Source organism: Geotrypetes seraphini, chromosome 12, assembly GCF_902459505.1.
Source record: "Geotrypetes seraphini chromosome 12, aGeoSer1.1, whole genome shotgun sequence".
Lineage (NCBI taxonomy): Eukaryota > Metazoa > Chordata > Amphibia > Gymnophiona > Dermophiidae > Geotrypetes > Geotrypetes seraphini.
The window spans coordinates 117,947,060-117,963,623 of NC_047095.1; the positions used below are offsets into that span (position 1 = coordinate 117,947,060).

Genomic DNA, 16,564 nt, shown 5'->3' on the forward strand with positions numbered 1-16,564 from the left:
CCGGCGCGCTTTTGACCTGACACCATCCAAAACACATACACACACAAAGCTTCCCTCCTACCCTGCGCTACCCATGGTGTCGCTTCCATCCAAAGATGCGTGTTTTTGCGCTTTGGGTCAATTTCTTGTTAATAAAAAGATTTTTTTTTTTTGCTATTTTCAGTTTGTCAGGAATCTTATTTTTATTTAAAAAAATGATGTCTTTATACACAGTGATAATTCTTTGCACTCCAGACATACAGAACAGGAAGTATATAGCACACACGGCTTTAAGCACAGTGTAATTCAGTCCTAAAGCACTCCACAAATTTTATTTATTAAAAAAAAAATGTATCAACCCCCTAGATCCAGGCGGCATTGCAATAATAATATGCACAGAATATGACAAACGGGACTTTTACAAACATGTTGGGTTCCAGGTGAATAATCGCATTTTAAACAGATCTTTACACTACAATTCATCTTATAACCAGCATTCAACATTTCGACTTTATTGAAATGCTTCTAAAAATAGCGTTTCAAACGAAGCCAAAAAGGACTACTTTTTGGATACATTAGGTTAGTGGGGGGGGGGGGGAGTAGTGGAACCATCTTCTGGCCACCTTATCCGTCAGATGGCAAGCATTCTCAGTGGTAAGAAAATTGCAGACCGAAGGATCACGGGATGGGCAGGAAAAGGGGGAAAGACTCGAGCACAAGACGGCAAAGTAACTTTTCACAGAAACAGGGAGTGACAACCTGAAACAGCCTCATGGGTGGGGTGGGAAACAAGTATTGCATCTGGATTCAAGGCATCCTGGGACAGGCACCGAGGATCCTCAGTGGTGAGAGAGTCTGGGATGGGCAAAGCGGTCGCTTAGCAGCGGGGGGAGCAAGAGGTAAAGCTGGAAATCCTACAAATTTTGTAGGACTGCAGGAAGGAGAGACCTAATGAATCGAGGCGTTCCTTTTACTACGCTGCGAGAGTTTTTAGCGCGCACTAAACCCGCGTTATGCGGTTAGAACTAACCCCAGCTCAATGCAGCTTAGTAAAAAGAAGCCCTAGGTTTTTGACTGCACCCACCGTGTGCGTGTCCACTAATCCCCCCCTTTCATTTCCCCTTCAATCTTCTGCCTGAAGAGATCAAGTCAAAGGAGAAACTGCTATCCAGAATACGTAAAGCGCCCCACAGCCGAGCTTATGACGCCGCTGTCCCCGTTCTCTCCTGGTCACTGGCCTAGTCCGCAGCCACCTCCAGGGCGACTCAGAGCTCCAGCGGAGGGAAAGGGATTTATGGTTGCATCTCGCTTGGATGGCCATCGCTCACGTCTTCTCTGCTGTGGTGGCCGCCGTCAGAGCCAGAACCTCGATGGCCCGATCCAGTCTGGTCAACTCTGCCTGCAGCGCTGAAATCTTAGGAGGAAATAAAGGGGGCAGAAGAAAGGGGAAAAATGATGACAGATAACTATTTAAGAACAGGTCTCATTTTATGCATTGACTACTATTATTTCTATAGCGATACCCGCTGTACAGAGTGAGAAAGGAGATTATAATCTAAACACACAAGACAGATAAACAGGATGCAAAGATACAGTTAGGGGGAATGGTTAATCTGCTGGCTAGGGCAGGGGGGAGTAGGATTATAAATTGAAGTCGACATCAAACAGGTGGGTTTACAGTCTGCTTTTAAACAAGGTAAGGGGGTGTGGCGGACAAACTCAGGTAGTTCATTCCAGGCATAGGGGGCAGCTAACTTCCTCCCTCAATTGAAGAAACCTTTCTAGCAATCAAAATGACTGCTCTATGCAGTAAAAAGTGAGCCAAGTATAGGGCAATCAAGCCATTGTGACATCACTGATGAGATTGGCTCTTATTGGTGGAATGAGGAATTATGACATCACAATCTCAGCTCTGGTTACAAGAGACTGAAACGCTTCACACTAAGGGAGGAAATTATCAGTAGGGGCTACTGTTAAGATGTATTGTTTTAGCACTAATTGTCGCTTTTTTAATAAATGAGACCCTGTGCTAAAGTAGCATGACATGGTAAAATAACCCGTCTTAATGACAGCCTATGTTGATAACGTCCCCCCCCCCTTAATTAAAGAAAAAAAGGAATGTTTCTAGAAATCAAAATTACTGCTATATGTAGTAAAAGTGAGCCAAGTATAGGGCAATCAAGCCATTGTGACATCACTGATGAGGTTGGCTCTTATTGGTGGAATGAGGCGTTATGACATCACAATCTCAGCTCTGGTTACAAGAGACTGAAACGCTTCACACTAAGTAGAAATGTTATCGACATAGGCTACCGTTAAGAAGTTATTAGGTTCTATTTTATGCAATGAGGCCTAGTTACTAATAACTAGAACTGGCAGTAAAAACAATTTTTAGCAGGAGCCCTTGCTGCTAAACAGAAGGTTGAGGAGAAGAAATATGCACGAGAGGGAGTGGCACTGAACATCTCAAAGTAACATAGGGTAGTATAATTCCCTCGTCCCACACATACCCCAAAAAATACTGCAGGTGCTAATGCTGACTTGGTCCCCTCCCCCACTGTCAATATGGCTGCTTTACCCCTTTGCCTCCCCCTCCCACGCCCTCAAGAAGGCAGTGAGTGCACACAAAATTGTTATAAAGCAGTCAAGTCTGACTGGAAATCTCTCTTGAATGCAAACAGCCAAGCGCCCCCTTTCCCTCAGACCGCCAACGCTTCCTGCTTACCCTCTGTTCATACTCCGCCTGCACTCCTGATGAGGTCTTCTCGCTGCAGCCCTCCTTCTGCGTCAGCACTGTAACCTCGGCCAGCTGGCGCTCTACCTTTTTCCGCTGGGACTCCAGCCTGGGGAGTTCCTGCTGAGGGTCCACCAGCCCCTGTCAAACAGCACAACCAGGTGGAGGCGTCAATAAACTGGCCAACAATCACCTCAGGCCAGGCCAAAATAAATCACTAATCCTTCCCCATCCTTCACCCTAGGGGCAGCCATGTTTGGCAAAAAAAAAAAAAAAGAGATGCAAACTATTTCACATGTACGCACACTTGAGTCTGACTGGTTCCAGACAGTATTGCCCTTTGTGACATCACAGCAATGAAAGCCAATCAGATGGCAGAGGGTACAGCACTGCCCTTTGTGACATCACAGCAATGAAAGCCAATCAGATGGCAGAGGGTACAGCACTGCCCTTTGTGACATCACAGCAATGAAAGCCAATCAGATGGCAAAGAGTACCACTGATAAGACCTCTAAGGCAAGATGACCACAATCAAAGATTAAAAAAAAGAACTGAGATGACAGAGAGGAGACATATAAAAGAGACCGACTGAGAGAGACGTCCTGATGCCCATGGATAAAAACAGGTAGGATACAACAACCAAACAAGTCCTTCTGGAGAATCCACACAGCCCTGTCTCACACTGACCTGCAAACCAAGGAAGACATGCGTGTCTGCATTCACCACACCCACCGCACAGCCTGCAAGAGCGGTTGCCTCTGCCGGGTCTTGGAAAAGCTCCAGGGCCCCCGACTGCGAGAGAGTCAGCAGGGGTGTCTGATACTCCTGCAGCACCCTGAGAGCGCTCTCATCAGAACAGGCCACGAATACTGGGGGGGGGGGGGGGGGGGATGAGAGAAAACAACCAGAATCAGAGCTGCCAACTTCCAGCTTTAACTATCGGCAAAAGGAAGCGCCAGGTGGCGCTTTAACAGAGAGCGTATGGCATCACTGGTTGTGGTTGGCGATAGGCACAGAATATTAGAACAACAGATTTCTGGGAGTTATTCAGCAATTTCTAAGAGAGGACGACTGTCAAAAGTCATTTATAGAGCTAAATCAGCTGAGATGACTAAGTTACCCAGTTCCAGGCTGGAGACATTTTGGCCAGTCCTGGTTTTGAAAAAACACGCCAGATCTGTATGGGATTTGTAATGTCTGACCCTGTCCATTGAAATCAGTATCACAAGGCCCATGATACACCAGGATAGGATGGTCAGAAATCCAGGACCGTCCCAAAACCTCTAGCCTGGAATTGGATAACATGGTGCCGCTGAATCAGCCATATGGGATACACATGTGGGATCTCTAGGGGGGTAAAAATGTAGATGGGATACACATGTGGTATCTCTAGGGGGGTAAATTCAAGGGGGTGGGGTGGTTAGAGTGGGCAGACTTGATGGGCTATGGCCCTTTTCTGCAGTCATCTTCTATGTTTCTATGTGAAAAAAACTGCCCTCCGCTAAAAAAAAGGGTGCAATTTGAAAAATGCACATACATTCAGATATTATTAGGAGGCGGCATTCCAGTGACCTATTGAAGCTGGGGGAGAAAAATAATATGAATAATGGCATTACACTTCTCCCTCAATATTCGCAGGGGGTTAGGGGCAGAGCCGGCCCGCGAATATTAAAAAACCGCAAATAATATTTGGGCCGGTTCTGACCGACCCCCCGCCTTCCCCCGGAATCCCGGACCTCACCTTAAAGCCCCCTGAGACTCCCCGGAATCGTACCTGGTGATCTAGCGAGCTTTCGGGGCAGGAGCGATCTTCCTACGCTCCTGTCCCGTGCAGATCACTCATAGGAAATGGCTGCCGTGAGCTCCCGTTGTAGTCTCAAGATATGTTACAGTAGTCAAGTAGACTCAGTACGAGGGATTGGACTAGGGTTCTGAATGCCGCTGTATCGAAATAAGCTTTAATGGATCTGAGTTTCCAGAGAGTGAAAAATCCCTTTCTGATCAAGGAGTCCACCTGGTCTCTCGTGGTTAGGCCATGATCCAAAGTTACACTTAGTATCTTTAAAATCAGAAAAAGTTCTGTTTTCTCTATAATGGAGGTTTCCAAACCCCCCGAACCCCCCTCCAACAGCAGCGCGAATACTAACCAATAAAGTGGGGGGGGGTTGCCACCCCAAACCCCCCCGTCGGAGCTCTTTAAAAATTACTTTTTCCCCCACGCACTTCTGTCTTGCGCCAAATTGTCGGCGCTGGGTTGTCGGTGCGCTGGCGTCTTGCGCGCCACTGACTATGAACCAGTCATGCAGGTGCTGGCACTGGTTATCGGCCTTCCTGCCTCACTAAAACAGCCCTTCCCTTCCCCCCATCATCAGTCAAAACCCCCTTCCTCCCCAGAACATCCCTCCAAATTCCCCGCCCCTCCCCCCCCCTCTTCTCAGATTTACCTCAGCTCCCTGGTGGTCCAATGGGGGTGTTGGGAGAAGGAGCGAAGCCCCACTCACTCTTGCTCTTTGTGACTGCTACAAGAGGTCGTGTCAGTCATTTTCTTCAGTCAGCCACAAAGGCTTCACGGACCACCAGGGAACAGAGACGGGCCTGGGAAGGCCAATCTAGATTGGAAGAGGTTCTGTCATGGGCTGGGGGTAGGGAGGTGAAAGAGAAGGAAGGGACTCGGAGATTTCCGGAAAACCTTTAAATATGCAGGCCCAACTGATATTCGGCCGGGTCTCACATAACTGTCTTATGCAGACTCCAGTTGAATATTGGCCTAGAACTGCTAGCAGATGGGTACATTAGCCCTAGATATTCAGTGCTCGTGGTCACCTGTTGGCCAGCACTGAATATATGGGGGAGGGGGGTCACGTAACCAGCGACAGCATTTTTTTAAAAACCCTGACCACCACCAGCCAAATATTGGGAGGTAGTACAATGGCCAGATGTCAATACCGCTTCCTTATAAATAGGCATTACAGAGAGATACCTGGATTCTGACTCTTTTGCGAGCTCTTCCAGTCCTATTCCTCGCTCTCCTTTCTTTTCCTAATAAACTAAATACCCATTTACTTTTTCTTGGTTCGCAAATATGGGAGTCGAGCGTCCCGCTAATATGTCATGCCAACGAGACAACTGGGACAGCGCAGAAGGGCTAAGCACTCCTCTCATACTCACACGGCGGCCGTGCCTTTGTCAGCCGAAAGGTGGCCCTCAATGACCTCACCACGCGAACCACTTCCTGGATCAGCTGGAAATCGGCCTCCGTCTCGGGTCTGCACCAGTGGACCTTTCCAAACACACAACATAAACCACAAAGCGTTCTCAGCACGGCAGAAACCCAGCACAGTTGTAACAAAAACAGAGCAGACACAAAATATCAAAGTCGGCCCTGGATTTGCCACCAATATTTCTATGAGACCCCATAGTTCAAAGATATATTGTTGTAAATCTGTATGTCAATGCGGATCCTAACCTAATTGATGTAAACCGCCTAGAACTCGTCGGGTATGGCGGTATATAAGAATAAAATTATTATTATTAAATTATTATTATTCAGTTACAATCCCTGGCTTTAAACTCCTTGCATCTAAGATGCTTACTCAAGACAATAAACTCTCTGGGGCAGAGATTCACTTTACCACGCTATTATTTAAGGGTGCCCGATACTGCACAGTGAAAGGCTGTTGTATTACGGTGTCTAGCACCGGGGTGGATGCTCATGGGCTTTGAGGGTCACAGCCTAGCTGAGTTTTCAAGATTCCCACAATGAATATGCACGAGACCTTTTTGTAGGGTTACCAGATTTCTAAATGAAAAAGAGTGAACAGGCAAACAGGACACTGGATATGAGTTCTCGAGGGATAGTTACCAGTTGGCTAGGACTGGGGTACTGGGCCACACAGATGCTGGGGGCGACGTCCAAGCCCCGCCGTGGAAGGCGCTGCCACAGCTCCTCTGTCAGGAAAGGCATGAACGGGGAAAGAAGGCGCAAGCCAAGCTCCGTGCACCAGTACAGGACCTGTCGGGCCTCCTCAATCCGAGGGAGGTCGGCACCCTGCAGCACTGGCTTCACCGACTCCTGAGAGCAGAGCGGGACAAGACGGAAAGACGAGAGAGGGAAAGAGTGAGACAAGAGAAAAGAAAGGGAAAGAGTGAGACAAGAGAAAAGAAAGGGAAAGAGTGAGACAAGAGAAAAGAAAGGGAAAAAGTGAGACAAGAGAAAAGAAAGGGAAAGAGTGAGAAAAGAGAAAAGAAAGGAAAAGAGTGAGACAAGAGAAAAGAAAGGGAAAGAGTGAGACAAGAGAAAAGAAAGGGAAAGAGTGAGACAAGAGAAAAGAAAGGGAAAGAGTGAGACAAAAGAAAAGAGTGAAACAAGAGAAAAGAAAGGGAAAGAGTGAGACAAGAGAAAAGAAAGGGAAAGAGTGAGACAAGAGAAAAGAGTGAGACAAGAGAAAAGAAAAGGAAAGAGTGAGACAAGAAAAAAGAAAGGGAAAGAGTGAGACAAGAGAAAAGAGTGAGACAAGAGAAAAGAAAGGGAAAGAGTGAGACAAGAGAAAAGAGTGAGACAAGAGAAAAGAAAGGGAAAGAGTGAGACAAGAGTAAAGAAAGGGAAAGAGTGAGACAAGAGAAAAGAAAGGGAAAGAGTGAGACAAAAGAAAAGAGTGAGACAAGAGAAAAGAAAGGGAAAGAGTGAGACAAGAGAAAAGAGTGAGACAAGAGAAAAGAAAGGGAAAGAGTGAGACAAAAGAAAAGAGTGAGACAAGAGAAAAGAAAAGAAAAGAGTGAAACAAGAGAAAAGAAAGGGAAAGAGTGAGACAAGAGAAAAGAAAAGAAAAGAGTGAGACAAGAGAAAAGAAAGGGAAAGAGTGAGACAAGAGAAAAGAAAGGGAAAGAGTGAGACAAGAGAAAAGAAAGGGAAAGAGTGAGAAAAGAGAAAAGAAAGGAAAAGAGTGAGACAAGAGAAAAGAAAGGGAAAGAGTGAGACAAGAGAAAAGAAAGGGAAAGAGTGAGACAAAAGAAAAGAGTGAAACAAGAGAAAAGAAAGGGAAAGAGTGAGACAAGAGAAAAGAAAGGGAAAGAGTGAGACAAGAGAAAAGAGTGAGACAAGAGAAAAGAAAAGGAAAGAGTGAGACAAGAGAAAAGAAAGGGAAAGAGTGAGACAAGAGAAAAGAGTGAGACAAGAGAAAAGAAAGGGAGTGAGACAAGAGAAAAGAGTGAGACAAGAGAAAAGAAAAGAAAGGGAAAGAGTGAGACAAGAGTAAAGAAAGGGAAAGAGTGAGACAAGAGAAAAGAAAGGGAAAGAGTGAGACAAAAGAAAAGAGTGAGACAAGAGAAAAGAAAGGGAAAGAGTGAGACAAGAGAAAAGAGTGAGACAAGAGAAAAGAAAGGGAAAGAGTGAGACAAAAGAAAAGAGTGAGACAAGAGAAAAGAAAGGGAAAGAGTGAGACAAGAGAAAAGAAAGGGACAACAGGAAACAGAGGTGAGGGAGAAGGAAAGAAAAGTTATAAATAGAAAATAAAAAACAAAACAGAGGTGAAAAGAGGAAACCAGTTAAGATTCATTTTAGATCAGGGGTCTCAAAGTCCCTCCTCAAGGGCCGCAATCCAGTCGGGTTTTCAGGATATCCCCAATGAATATGCATGAGATCTATGTGTATGCACTGCTTTCATTGTATGCTAATAGATCTCATGCATATTCATTGGGGAAATCCTGAAAACCCGACTGGATTGCGGCCCTCGAGGAGGGACTTTGAGATCCCTGTTTTAGATGATAGGCGAGAAACGCAAAATGACAGTACACAGTCTTCCTCCCTTTCCCCACCACTTCTTACCAGATACACATCACAGAAACTCTGCAGCCAGAATTCACGAATGGCAGAAGTGACCCCCTGCAGCTCGAACTCTTCAAATTTTTGCTGGCACTCGTCCACCGCATGGTACAGCCGACTGCACACCCAACGTTCAATGGGCGACTCTGGCATCAACTGGTGGGATGGAGGACGAAGAGACAGAGAGATAGGATTGAAGTCTACAAAATGCTGAGTGAAGTAGAACAGGTACAAGTGGATCGATTTTTCACTCTGTCAAAAATTACAAAGACTAAGGGACACTTGATGAAGTTACAGGGAAATACTTTTAAAGCCAATAGGAGGAAATTTTTTTTTCCGCTCAGAGAATAGTTAAGCTCTGGAACGCGTTGCCAGAGGATGTGGTAAGAGTGGATAGCAAAGCTGGTTTTAAGAAAGGTTTGGACAAGTTCCTGGAGGAAAAGTCCATAGTCTGTTATTGAGAAAGACACGGGGGAATCCACTGCTTGCCCTGTAACGGTAGCATGGAATATTGCTACACCTTGGGTTTTGGCCAGGTACTGGTGACCTGGATTGGCCACCTAGGGAACGGGCTACTGGGCTTGATGGACCATTAGTCTGACCCATTGAGACTATTTCTTATGTTCTTACACTCTCCTGATCAGTGAACAGAAGCAGAAGTGCACGTGGGGGGGGGGGGGGGGGTCTCACCTGCTCTATGGGCCAGGGCACGAACCCATCCCCGAGAGCTGCCAGGGTAAACCTCAGGGCATTCCAAATCTTGTTGCAGAAATGCCGGGCGGTCTGGACCCTAGAGATGTCCAGGTTAATCTCGTCACCTGAGAAATGAATATGGAGAGTCATAGAGGTTTCATTTCTCTGTACCAGAGGTTTCTAAATTACAGCCTAAAGAGCCCCCAACCTGCTTGCACCTCTGACCCCGGTGTCAGGTCAAAAGCGCGCCAGGACAAAGGCGCGAGCAGACAACTGAGCGCAGCGCGGAGGCGCGCGCCGATGAAAAAGACTGTTTTTAGGGGCTACGACGGGGGTATGAGGGGGGAACCCCCCCACTTTACTTAATACAGATCGCGCCGCGTTGTGGGGGTGTTGGGGGGGAAGTTTGGGGGGTTGTAACCCCCCATATTTTACTGAAAACTTAACTTTTTCCCTAGGGAAAAAGTTAAGTTTTCAGTAAAATGTGGGGGGTTACAACCCCCCAAACCCCCCACAACGCCGCCACGATATGTATTAAGTAAAGTGGGGGGCTCCCCAACAAAACCCCCCCGTCGCAGCCCCTAAAAACAGTCTTTTTCTTTGGCGCGCGCCTCCGTCTTGCGCTCAGTAGTCGGCGCGCGCCTTTGTCTTCCGCGTTACTGTCTATGAACCCTGACCCCTGGTGACCCTGCATGGTGACAGGCCTATCAGAGCGAGCCTTAAGTTTCCTACCTCACCTTCTTGGAGACTGAGAAAGACTGGTTTAGGAGAGGGAGCCTCAGCTAATATAATACAACCAAAGGTTTTGGTCTCAGTATCCACCTGCTGGTCATAGAGAGAGTGTGGCGCAGTGGTTAAAGCTACAGCCTCAGCACTGTGGAGTTGTGGGTTCAAACTCCCGCTGCTCCTTGTGACCCTGGTCAAGTTACTTAATCCCCCCATTGCCCCAGGTACATTAGATAGATTGTGAGCCCACCAGGACAGACAGGGAAAAATGCTTGAGTACCTGAATAATCTCATGTAAACCGTTAGAGCTCTCCTGGGAGAACGGTATAGAAAATTGAATAAATAAATAGTGAGATATAACCCATCAGTAAAGAACTGTACCGGTCTAGAGGGTGCTATAGCACACTAATTCCACATGGTGGCAGCAGCGATCTTGCTGCCATGACTTTAGAAACATGGGACAAACGGAAGGCAAGAGATTTTTGAGAGCCCGGTTCATCAACACCCACCATGGGGGGAAAAAAAAGTGAGATCCAAAAGAAAGGGTATATAAAAAAGAGCCCATGTTTATTGCAAACAGATCATCTAATCAAGCTCAACACTGCCTCGGTGTGTGTGCATGACTCGACATGGGCCCTGTTTTGTCAAGGGTCTCCGTGCATGCCCTTAGTGGAGACGGCGGAGATCATATTACTAGGGATACACACAGGGGGGGAGGGAGGGTTCGATGATACTCGGGATAGGCTGGATCAGCCGACTGTGGCTCGCTTTTGGCAGAGTCCAACTACACCCAATTTGACCTTCATGAGGGAGAAACTAGGCTGGGTGTGTGAGAGGCCTTATTGACGCGGAAATGGCAACAATATCTTGATATTTGGGGCTGATACTTGGAAGCGGAGGGATTGGATTTGGGGAGTACTATTCTGGAATGATTTTGCTGGATTTGGGGATGGTTTGGGAGCAATACCTGTTCCTGGGATTCTAATATCTCCTATTTTTATATTTCAATGTTTCTTTGGTTCTCTACAGGGTTGCTGTACTGTTACAGTTATTGAGTTTTTGAAGCCATTTGTCTGCTGTTAATTGGGGGTCGGGGGGGGGAAACATTTTGCAGTGTATTTGAGGGTTGTTTTGGTTCATCATTGGGTTTGAAGGTTCTTCTGTCGCGTATCTCTTTGTTTTTTTGCTGTAATGATGATTGCGTGTATTGTTTCTTATTATAATAAAGAATTACAAAAAGAATCTCCATGCACTAGGATGATGTTGAAAAGAACATCAGCTTGAGTCCAGAAAATACAGCCTGCTACTACAGGGTCATACAGTAGGCCTGGGGATGGGGGAGGGTGCAGTGGGAGCTATCTGTGGTTCCAATGTAGGGTCATGAAATAGTTAACTGTTGTTTAAAATATTGCTCTGGCCTACATAGCTGAAAACAGTGTATAATCTATTGACTGCATCTGCCTGAAATGTATGTCCCTGCCTTACCACATTGTAAGCTGAATAGATAAGAGTTTGAGCCATGATGTGCCCTGCCCTTCTGTACATGTAACATTTAGACCTGTAAGATTTAGATAAGCAGAGAAATGAGTTAGTTTCCTATAGGACTATAAGTTGTACCCCTGAATCTATCATAAGTGCTGGCTTAGGACCAATAATAACTGTAGAAAGTTATAGAAGTAACAAATGAAAATTGTAGTTTTTGCATATATTAGTTTGCGAAAAGGGCATAAAAGTCCATGTATTTCCTGTTTCTGACACTCTAGTAGGCAGGCTATTAACTGCACTAGAGTCCCGGCATGTTGTGAATAAAACTCTTGCACTTTCTTCACGCCTCTGACTTTGTGTATCCAAGTGACCTTTCACCAGGAACGGGCTTCCTCGTGTCAGGCAGGGGAGAGGAACGTTCATGTTTGCAATCTAGGCCAGTTTCGTCCAAAACCAAGTAGCAAATTTTGACTGTCGTTTCGGTTTTGGCCGAAACTTGAGGGGGTGGAGAACCCTGGTTTCGGTCACTCTCTAATGAAAATCTCACAATGAGAATGTTCTTTCCCTTCAACAATACTTTATGAAGACGAACAGTTCATTTCTGAACATTACCATTCAGGAGCTCTGCAAAATTTTCGGCCTATAGTGAACGCTGCCCTTACCTTGGACCTTATGGGTGCAGAGGGCAAATCTCAGCGCATCTGTCCCACACTCTGGAAGCCCATTTGGGAAATCTTTCCGCTACAATGCAAGGAATACCAATGAGGGTGTTTTCCAAAACGTTTGAGTAGCTTTGCATCAAAGAAACCCTTTTTTTGGTGAGAGCCGAGTGTTACGATACACTGGCATACAGCAATGAACACCATAGAAACATGATGGCAGATAAAGGCCAAATGGCCCATCCAGTCTGCCCATCTGCAGTAACCATTATCTCTTCCTCTCTCTATTGGCTAAGGCTCTTAACATTTGCATCTCCTCTTCCTATAGGCTGAGGCTCTGTGCACCTGCATTGTGAGGTCATAGAGCTGCCCATCCGCAGTAACCATTATCTCTTCCTCTCTAAGAGATCCCACATGCCTATCCCAGACTTCCTTGAATTCAGACACAGTCTCTGTCTCCACCACCTCTTCCAGGAGATTATTCCACACATCTACCATTCTTTCTGTTAAAAAGTATTCCTTAGATTACTCCTGAGCCTATCACCTCTTAACTTCATCCTATGCCCTCTGGATTTAAGGAGACAGCTTGCCCTCTGCACAAGGAGATTTAAAGGGAAAAGACAGAAAGGCAAACTCACCTGCCCTTTTTCAGCTACTGCAATTTCCCGGGGATCTAGGTTCCCATCACGTAACTTGTCCTGCAAAGTCTGCAAAAGAGAGCCGAGATAAGGGTCCTAAAACACGCTCTGCTCACAGGAGATGGAGCAGATAAAGAAAATCCTCCATGACACTGGAGATGTGCAAGGAATTGATCTTCTCCATCGACAAGCAGGATGAGTCAGCCAGACCTGGTGACATCATCTGACTGCGCCATGGAAGGAAGTGGCTTTCTTACAGCTCAGAAGGGCCTTAATTAGCAATTCTGATGATGTGTTTGCCCCTTCTCTAGGCTGGTCCACCCTACCTAGGGTTAAAAAAACATGACACTTTGGGGAGGGGTGAGGGGGGGATTGTTCTCTGTTTTGATCTTGTTTTATACCTTTAAGTCTCCATGAAGGAACCACGCGTGTGACTTATATTGTCTGTTTTATCCCTGATTTTGTTGTTTGGTTGTGTTTTGTTTTGGAAATTCAATAAAATATATATATTTTTTAAAAAAGGACACCTGGCTCTGCCCCCCTCTGCCCCCAGCCTCCACACGAACTGCGTGCCTGCTTCCCCGAGCTCAGGGCCATGTCTGGAAGGGCCTCTGCGCATGCATGCGATGTCATCACGTCAACTTGTGCACAGAGGCCCTCCAGACGCAGCCCCAAGCTCAGGGTCTTCCAAACCTGGACAAACTGCAGAGTTTTGGACAGCCTTCCAGGTTTTCCCAGACATCTGGTAACCCTAACCCTCCCTGCTCTGTTTCATTTTTTTTCTGCCCTGCCTAAGGAGCAGAGACAAGTGAGCCAGCCTAGAGAAGGGGTTAGTACAGGATCAGAAGGGCCAATTAGAGCCCTTCTGAGCTATAAAAGAGCTACTTCCGTCCTTGGCAGCGTCAGATAACATCACCAGGGGCAGGATTCATTAAACCTCCAAACTGTGCACGATCCGTTTCCTATTGTATGCCATTGTTTTGGCTAATCAGAGACTTTCCTAGACTCCTCCCTAAGGAAGTCCCTGATTGGCTGAGGTGCCCCGGCCCCTCCAAAGGGAGGAGCCTGAGGCGCATCAGCCAATCAGTGCCTTAGGCCTCTCCTTGTGCATCAGATGATGCGCCGGGGCGGGGCCTAAGGCTGCTATTGGGGCGGCGGCTGAACAGAGAACAGGAGGACTTTCCTCCTCCTCCCGAAGATTTTCAGCAGCGTAGGAGCAGGAGGAGGATCCGGGCACCCCTCCTGCTCCCGAAGATGGGAGTCTGCCTCAAAGGAGGAGGGACCGGGCACCCCTCCTGCTCCCAACAATTGTAAAGGTACCTCAGCAATTTTTTTTAAATGTTTCATTTTTTGGCCACTGTTTGCCGTTCCCAATACTTACTGCTCACTGCTTTAATCACACTGCATCCGTGGATTTGTCATAAGCAGCAATTTAACCTGTTCCCGAAACTGGCTGACAACCCCAGGGAGTGAGGGTAAAATATTTTCTAGCTATCACGGACAGGCCGAGACAGCCCTGCTTTTAAGCTCCACATTGCACAATGCATGGGACTGAAATTCCCGCTTTGCTTAGAAAAATTAAATTACAGATCGAAAGTCAGGCAAAGCACCATATAGCAGCGACTGCGTACCTGCAAGGAGACCCCTGAGATCACATCAAGGGGGTCCACAATGTTCCCCAAAGACTTGCTCATCTTCCTGCCATGGGAGTCCCGGACCATGGAATGCAGGAACACCTTGTAAGGAGAGAAGGAGCAGGGCAGGGAGGGAGGGGAGGGGGAGAGGGATGGAAGAAGGACGGGAGAAATGAATCAAAATCATGGAACAGAAAAAGTCCGACATGAAAACACTGGATCAGACTAAAAGGTACACCACGCCCAGCATCCCATTTCCAACAGTGGCCAGTCAAGTCACAGGTTCCTGGCAAACTGGAGCAACATAATTTTGCAAAATTAGAAACTGTTATACAGTAAAGACTATGGAAGGAGAGGTTAATATGCGGCGTGTTTTAAGTGGCTACGAGTCGCTCCATCCTGCTTAAATCACGCTGAGCAAGCCGTCCCAGATTTTCAACAGCAATTAATTGCACTGTGCTGCTGAGAATCTGATGGGTCCTCCGTGGCATTGTCCGGTTAGTATCAGACAGAGTTAGGGCAGAGCCAAAAAATATGTGGACACCAGCAATATGACTTGCTGGTAATCCACATACCTAACCAGGCAGATAGGACTGCATAAAAAAAAAAATCACCACATCTTTGTCTGGTTAAGTGTCTGGGTGCCAAAGTATCCAGTGGCTTTAAAATTGGGCATTAAAATAAGAGACCTTATTTTAAAAACAGGTATGATCAGCAAAGGTCATTAAAAATGTAAAGACTGCGTGTTTAATAACATTGTCAGGGGGTGTACATGCTAGGAGGGGAGGGGTGGGGTGGGAAAGCCTGTCAGGATTTGTGCGTGCTGTTCTGGGGCGAGATTTTCACATATCAACATTGGCTTTGATCAACACTGGGCTCACTGCTCAAGTATCCCTCGGTTGCTATACCTGAGTAAAGGGTAACTGCCCCGTCAGCTGCTCCCCCAGCATCACCATTCGGGCCACCCAGAAAAAGAGCAGGTCACTTCCTGTCTCCAGCAGGCTATTAGGATAGAACGCTCTCATGTCAGCTGTCTGCAGAGAGAGAGAGAAGAAGAAAAAGTACCAAGAGCTGTGACACCTGCAGATTCAGGTTCCAATTCCACCCCTGCCTTCGATTCTCACTGGAAGGCACAAAAGGAACAGGATTCGGAGTATGCAGTAGTAGTGAAAGGTCCGGTCCCTGGTGACAGAGCAGTGGCGAAGTAATGGGGGAGCAGGGGTAAACCATGGGTGCCATCTTGGTGGGGGCGCCAGCACCGCCCCTCCCAAGCCACACTTGCACCCTTCTCCTCCCTCCCCCCCGCCTCTTTAAATCTTCACCAGCACGAGCAGCTTTTCCGGCCTGCTGGCCTGGCTCCCTTATGAAATCACTTCCTGGTCACAGGGCCAGGAAGTGACTTCAGAGGGAAAGCCAATGCCGGTGCAAGCAGCAGGTTGGAGAAGCTGCTTGCGCTGGTGAAGAGGTATTGGGGGGAGGGAAGAGAGGGCGTGAGTGCGATTGGGACAGAGTGAGCAAGGGCTGATTTTTGCCTTTTTTTGCGCCTTTAATTCTGGTGTATCGAAGAAGATGGAAGAGGATACCACGCTGGCTAGTACTCACCGCTTGAGGCCAGCCAAGCATTGCGAAAGGGAAGAGCCCAGAGGAGAACCAGGTGTCCAGAACATCCGTGTCTTTCATGAAAGAGAGAGAGATACATACACAAATTACATCATACAGAGCAGCTTGGATTTCAAAGGATAAAAGTAAAGAGGTGCCAAAGTTTTGTTCTTAAAGCTACATTTCTCCCTCCGTATTCGCGGTTTTGATTATTCACGGTTTTTCGCTTGCTGGCTTCTCCCCCCAGAGCTGTGGAGTCGGAGTCGAGGAGTCGGAGGAAATTTCAGGTACCTGGAGTTGGAGTCGGAGTCAGAAGTACAAAAAACTGAGGAGTCGGAGTCGGAACATTTAACTACCAACTCCATTTTTGAACTTGGCATACCAATCACAAGCGATTCTTTCAGCTATAGCACCCACTATATACACAGGTGGTGTCGAAAATGGTGGTGTCTCTCAACTTGACATTCCATTTTAACGATGTGAAAATTAACCAGTGCTGTGGAGTCGGAGTCGAGGAGTCGGAGTCGGAGTAAATTTCAGATGCCTGGAGTCGGAGTCTGAAGTACAAAAAACTGAGGAGTCGGAGTCGGAACATT

General features: G+C 46.9%; 1 protein-coding gene across 4 annotated transcripts in view; it reads right to left on the reverse strand.

Annotated features, from left to right (window-relative positions):
- The window catches only part of VARS2 (valyl-tRNA synthetase 2, mitochondrial), a 40,515-nt gene that overhangs the window by 4,373 nt on the left and 19,578 nt on the right, over window positions 1–16,564 (reverse strand). For 3 of the 4 annotated variants that reach the window (XM_033916335.1, XM_033916336.1, XM_033916334.1), the window contains 12 exons: window positions 15,972–16,042; window positions 15,278–15,403; window positions 14,367–14,471; window positions 12,736–12,804; window positions 12,101–12,179; window positions 9,225–9,352; window positions 8,538–8,690; window positions 6,576–6,785; window positions 5,882–5,993; window positions 3,401–3,582; window positions 2,705–2,854; window positions 165–1,393 (listed from right to left, as the gene is read on the reverse strand). In XM_033916335.1, the coding sequence (XP_033772226.1) occupies window positions 1,304–1,393; window positions 2,705–2,854; window positions 3,401–3,582; window positions 5,882–5,993; window positions 6,576–6,785; window positions 8,538–8,690; window positions 9,225–9,352; window positions 12,101–12,179; window positions 12,736–12,804; window positions 14,367–14,471; window positions 15,278–15,403; window positions 15,972–16,042 (1,475 nt within the window). In that variant the 3' untranslated portion in view covers window positions 165–1,303. Of the gene's footprint in view, window positions 1–164; window positions 1,394–2,704; window positions 2,855–3,400; window positions 3,583–5,881; window positions 5,994–6,575; window positions 6,786–8,537; window positions 8,691–9,224; window positions 9,353–12,100; window positions 12,180–12,735; window positions 12,805–14,366; window positions 14,472–15,277; window positions 15,404–15,971; window positions 16,043–16,564 lie in introns of those variants that run through there. The other variant, XM_033916337.1, reaches the window with a different exon arrangement.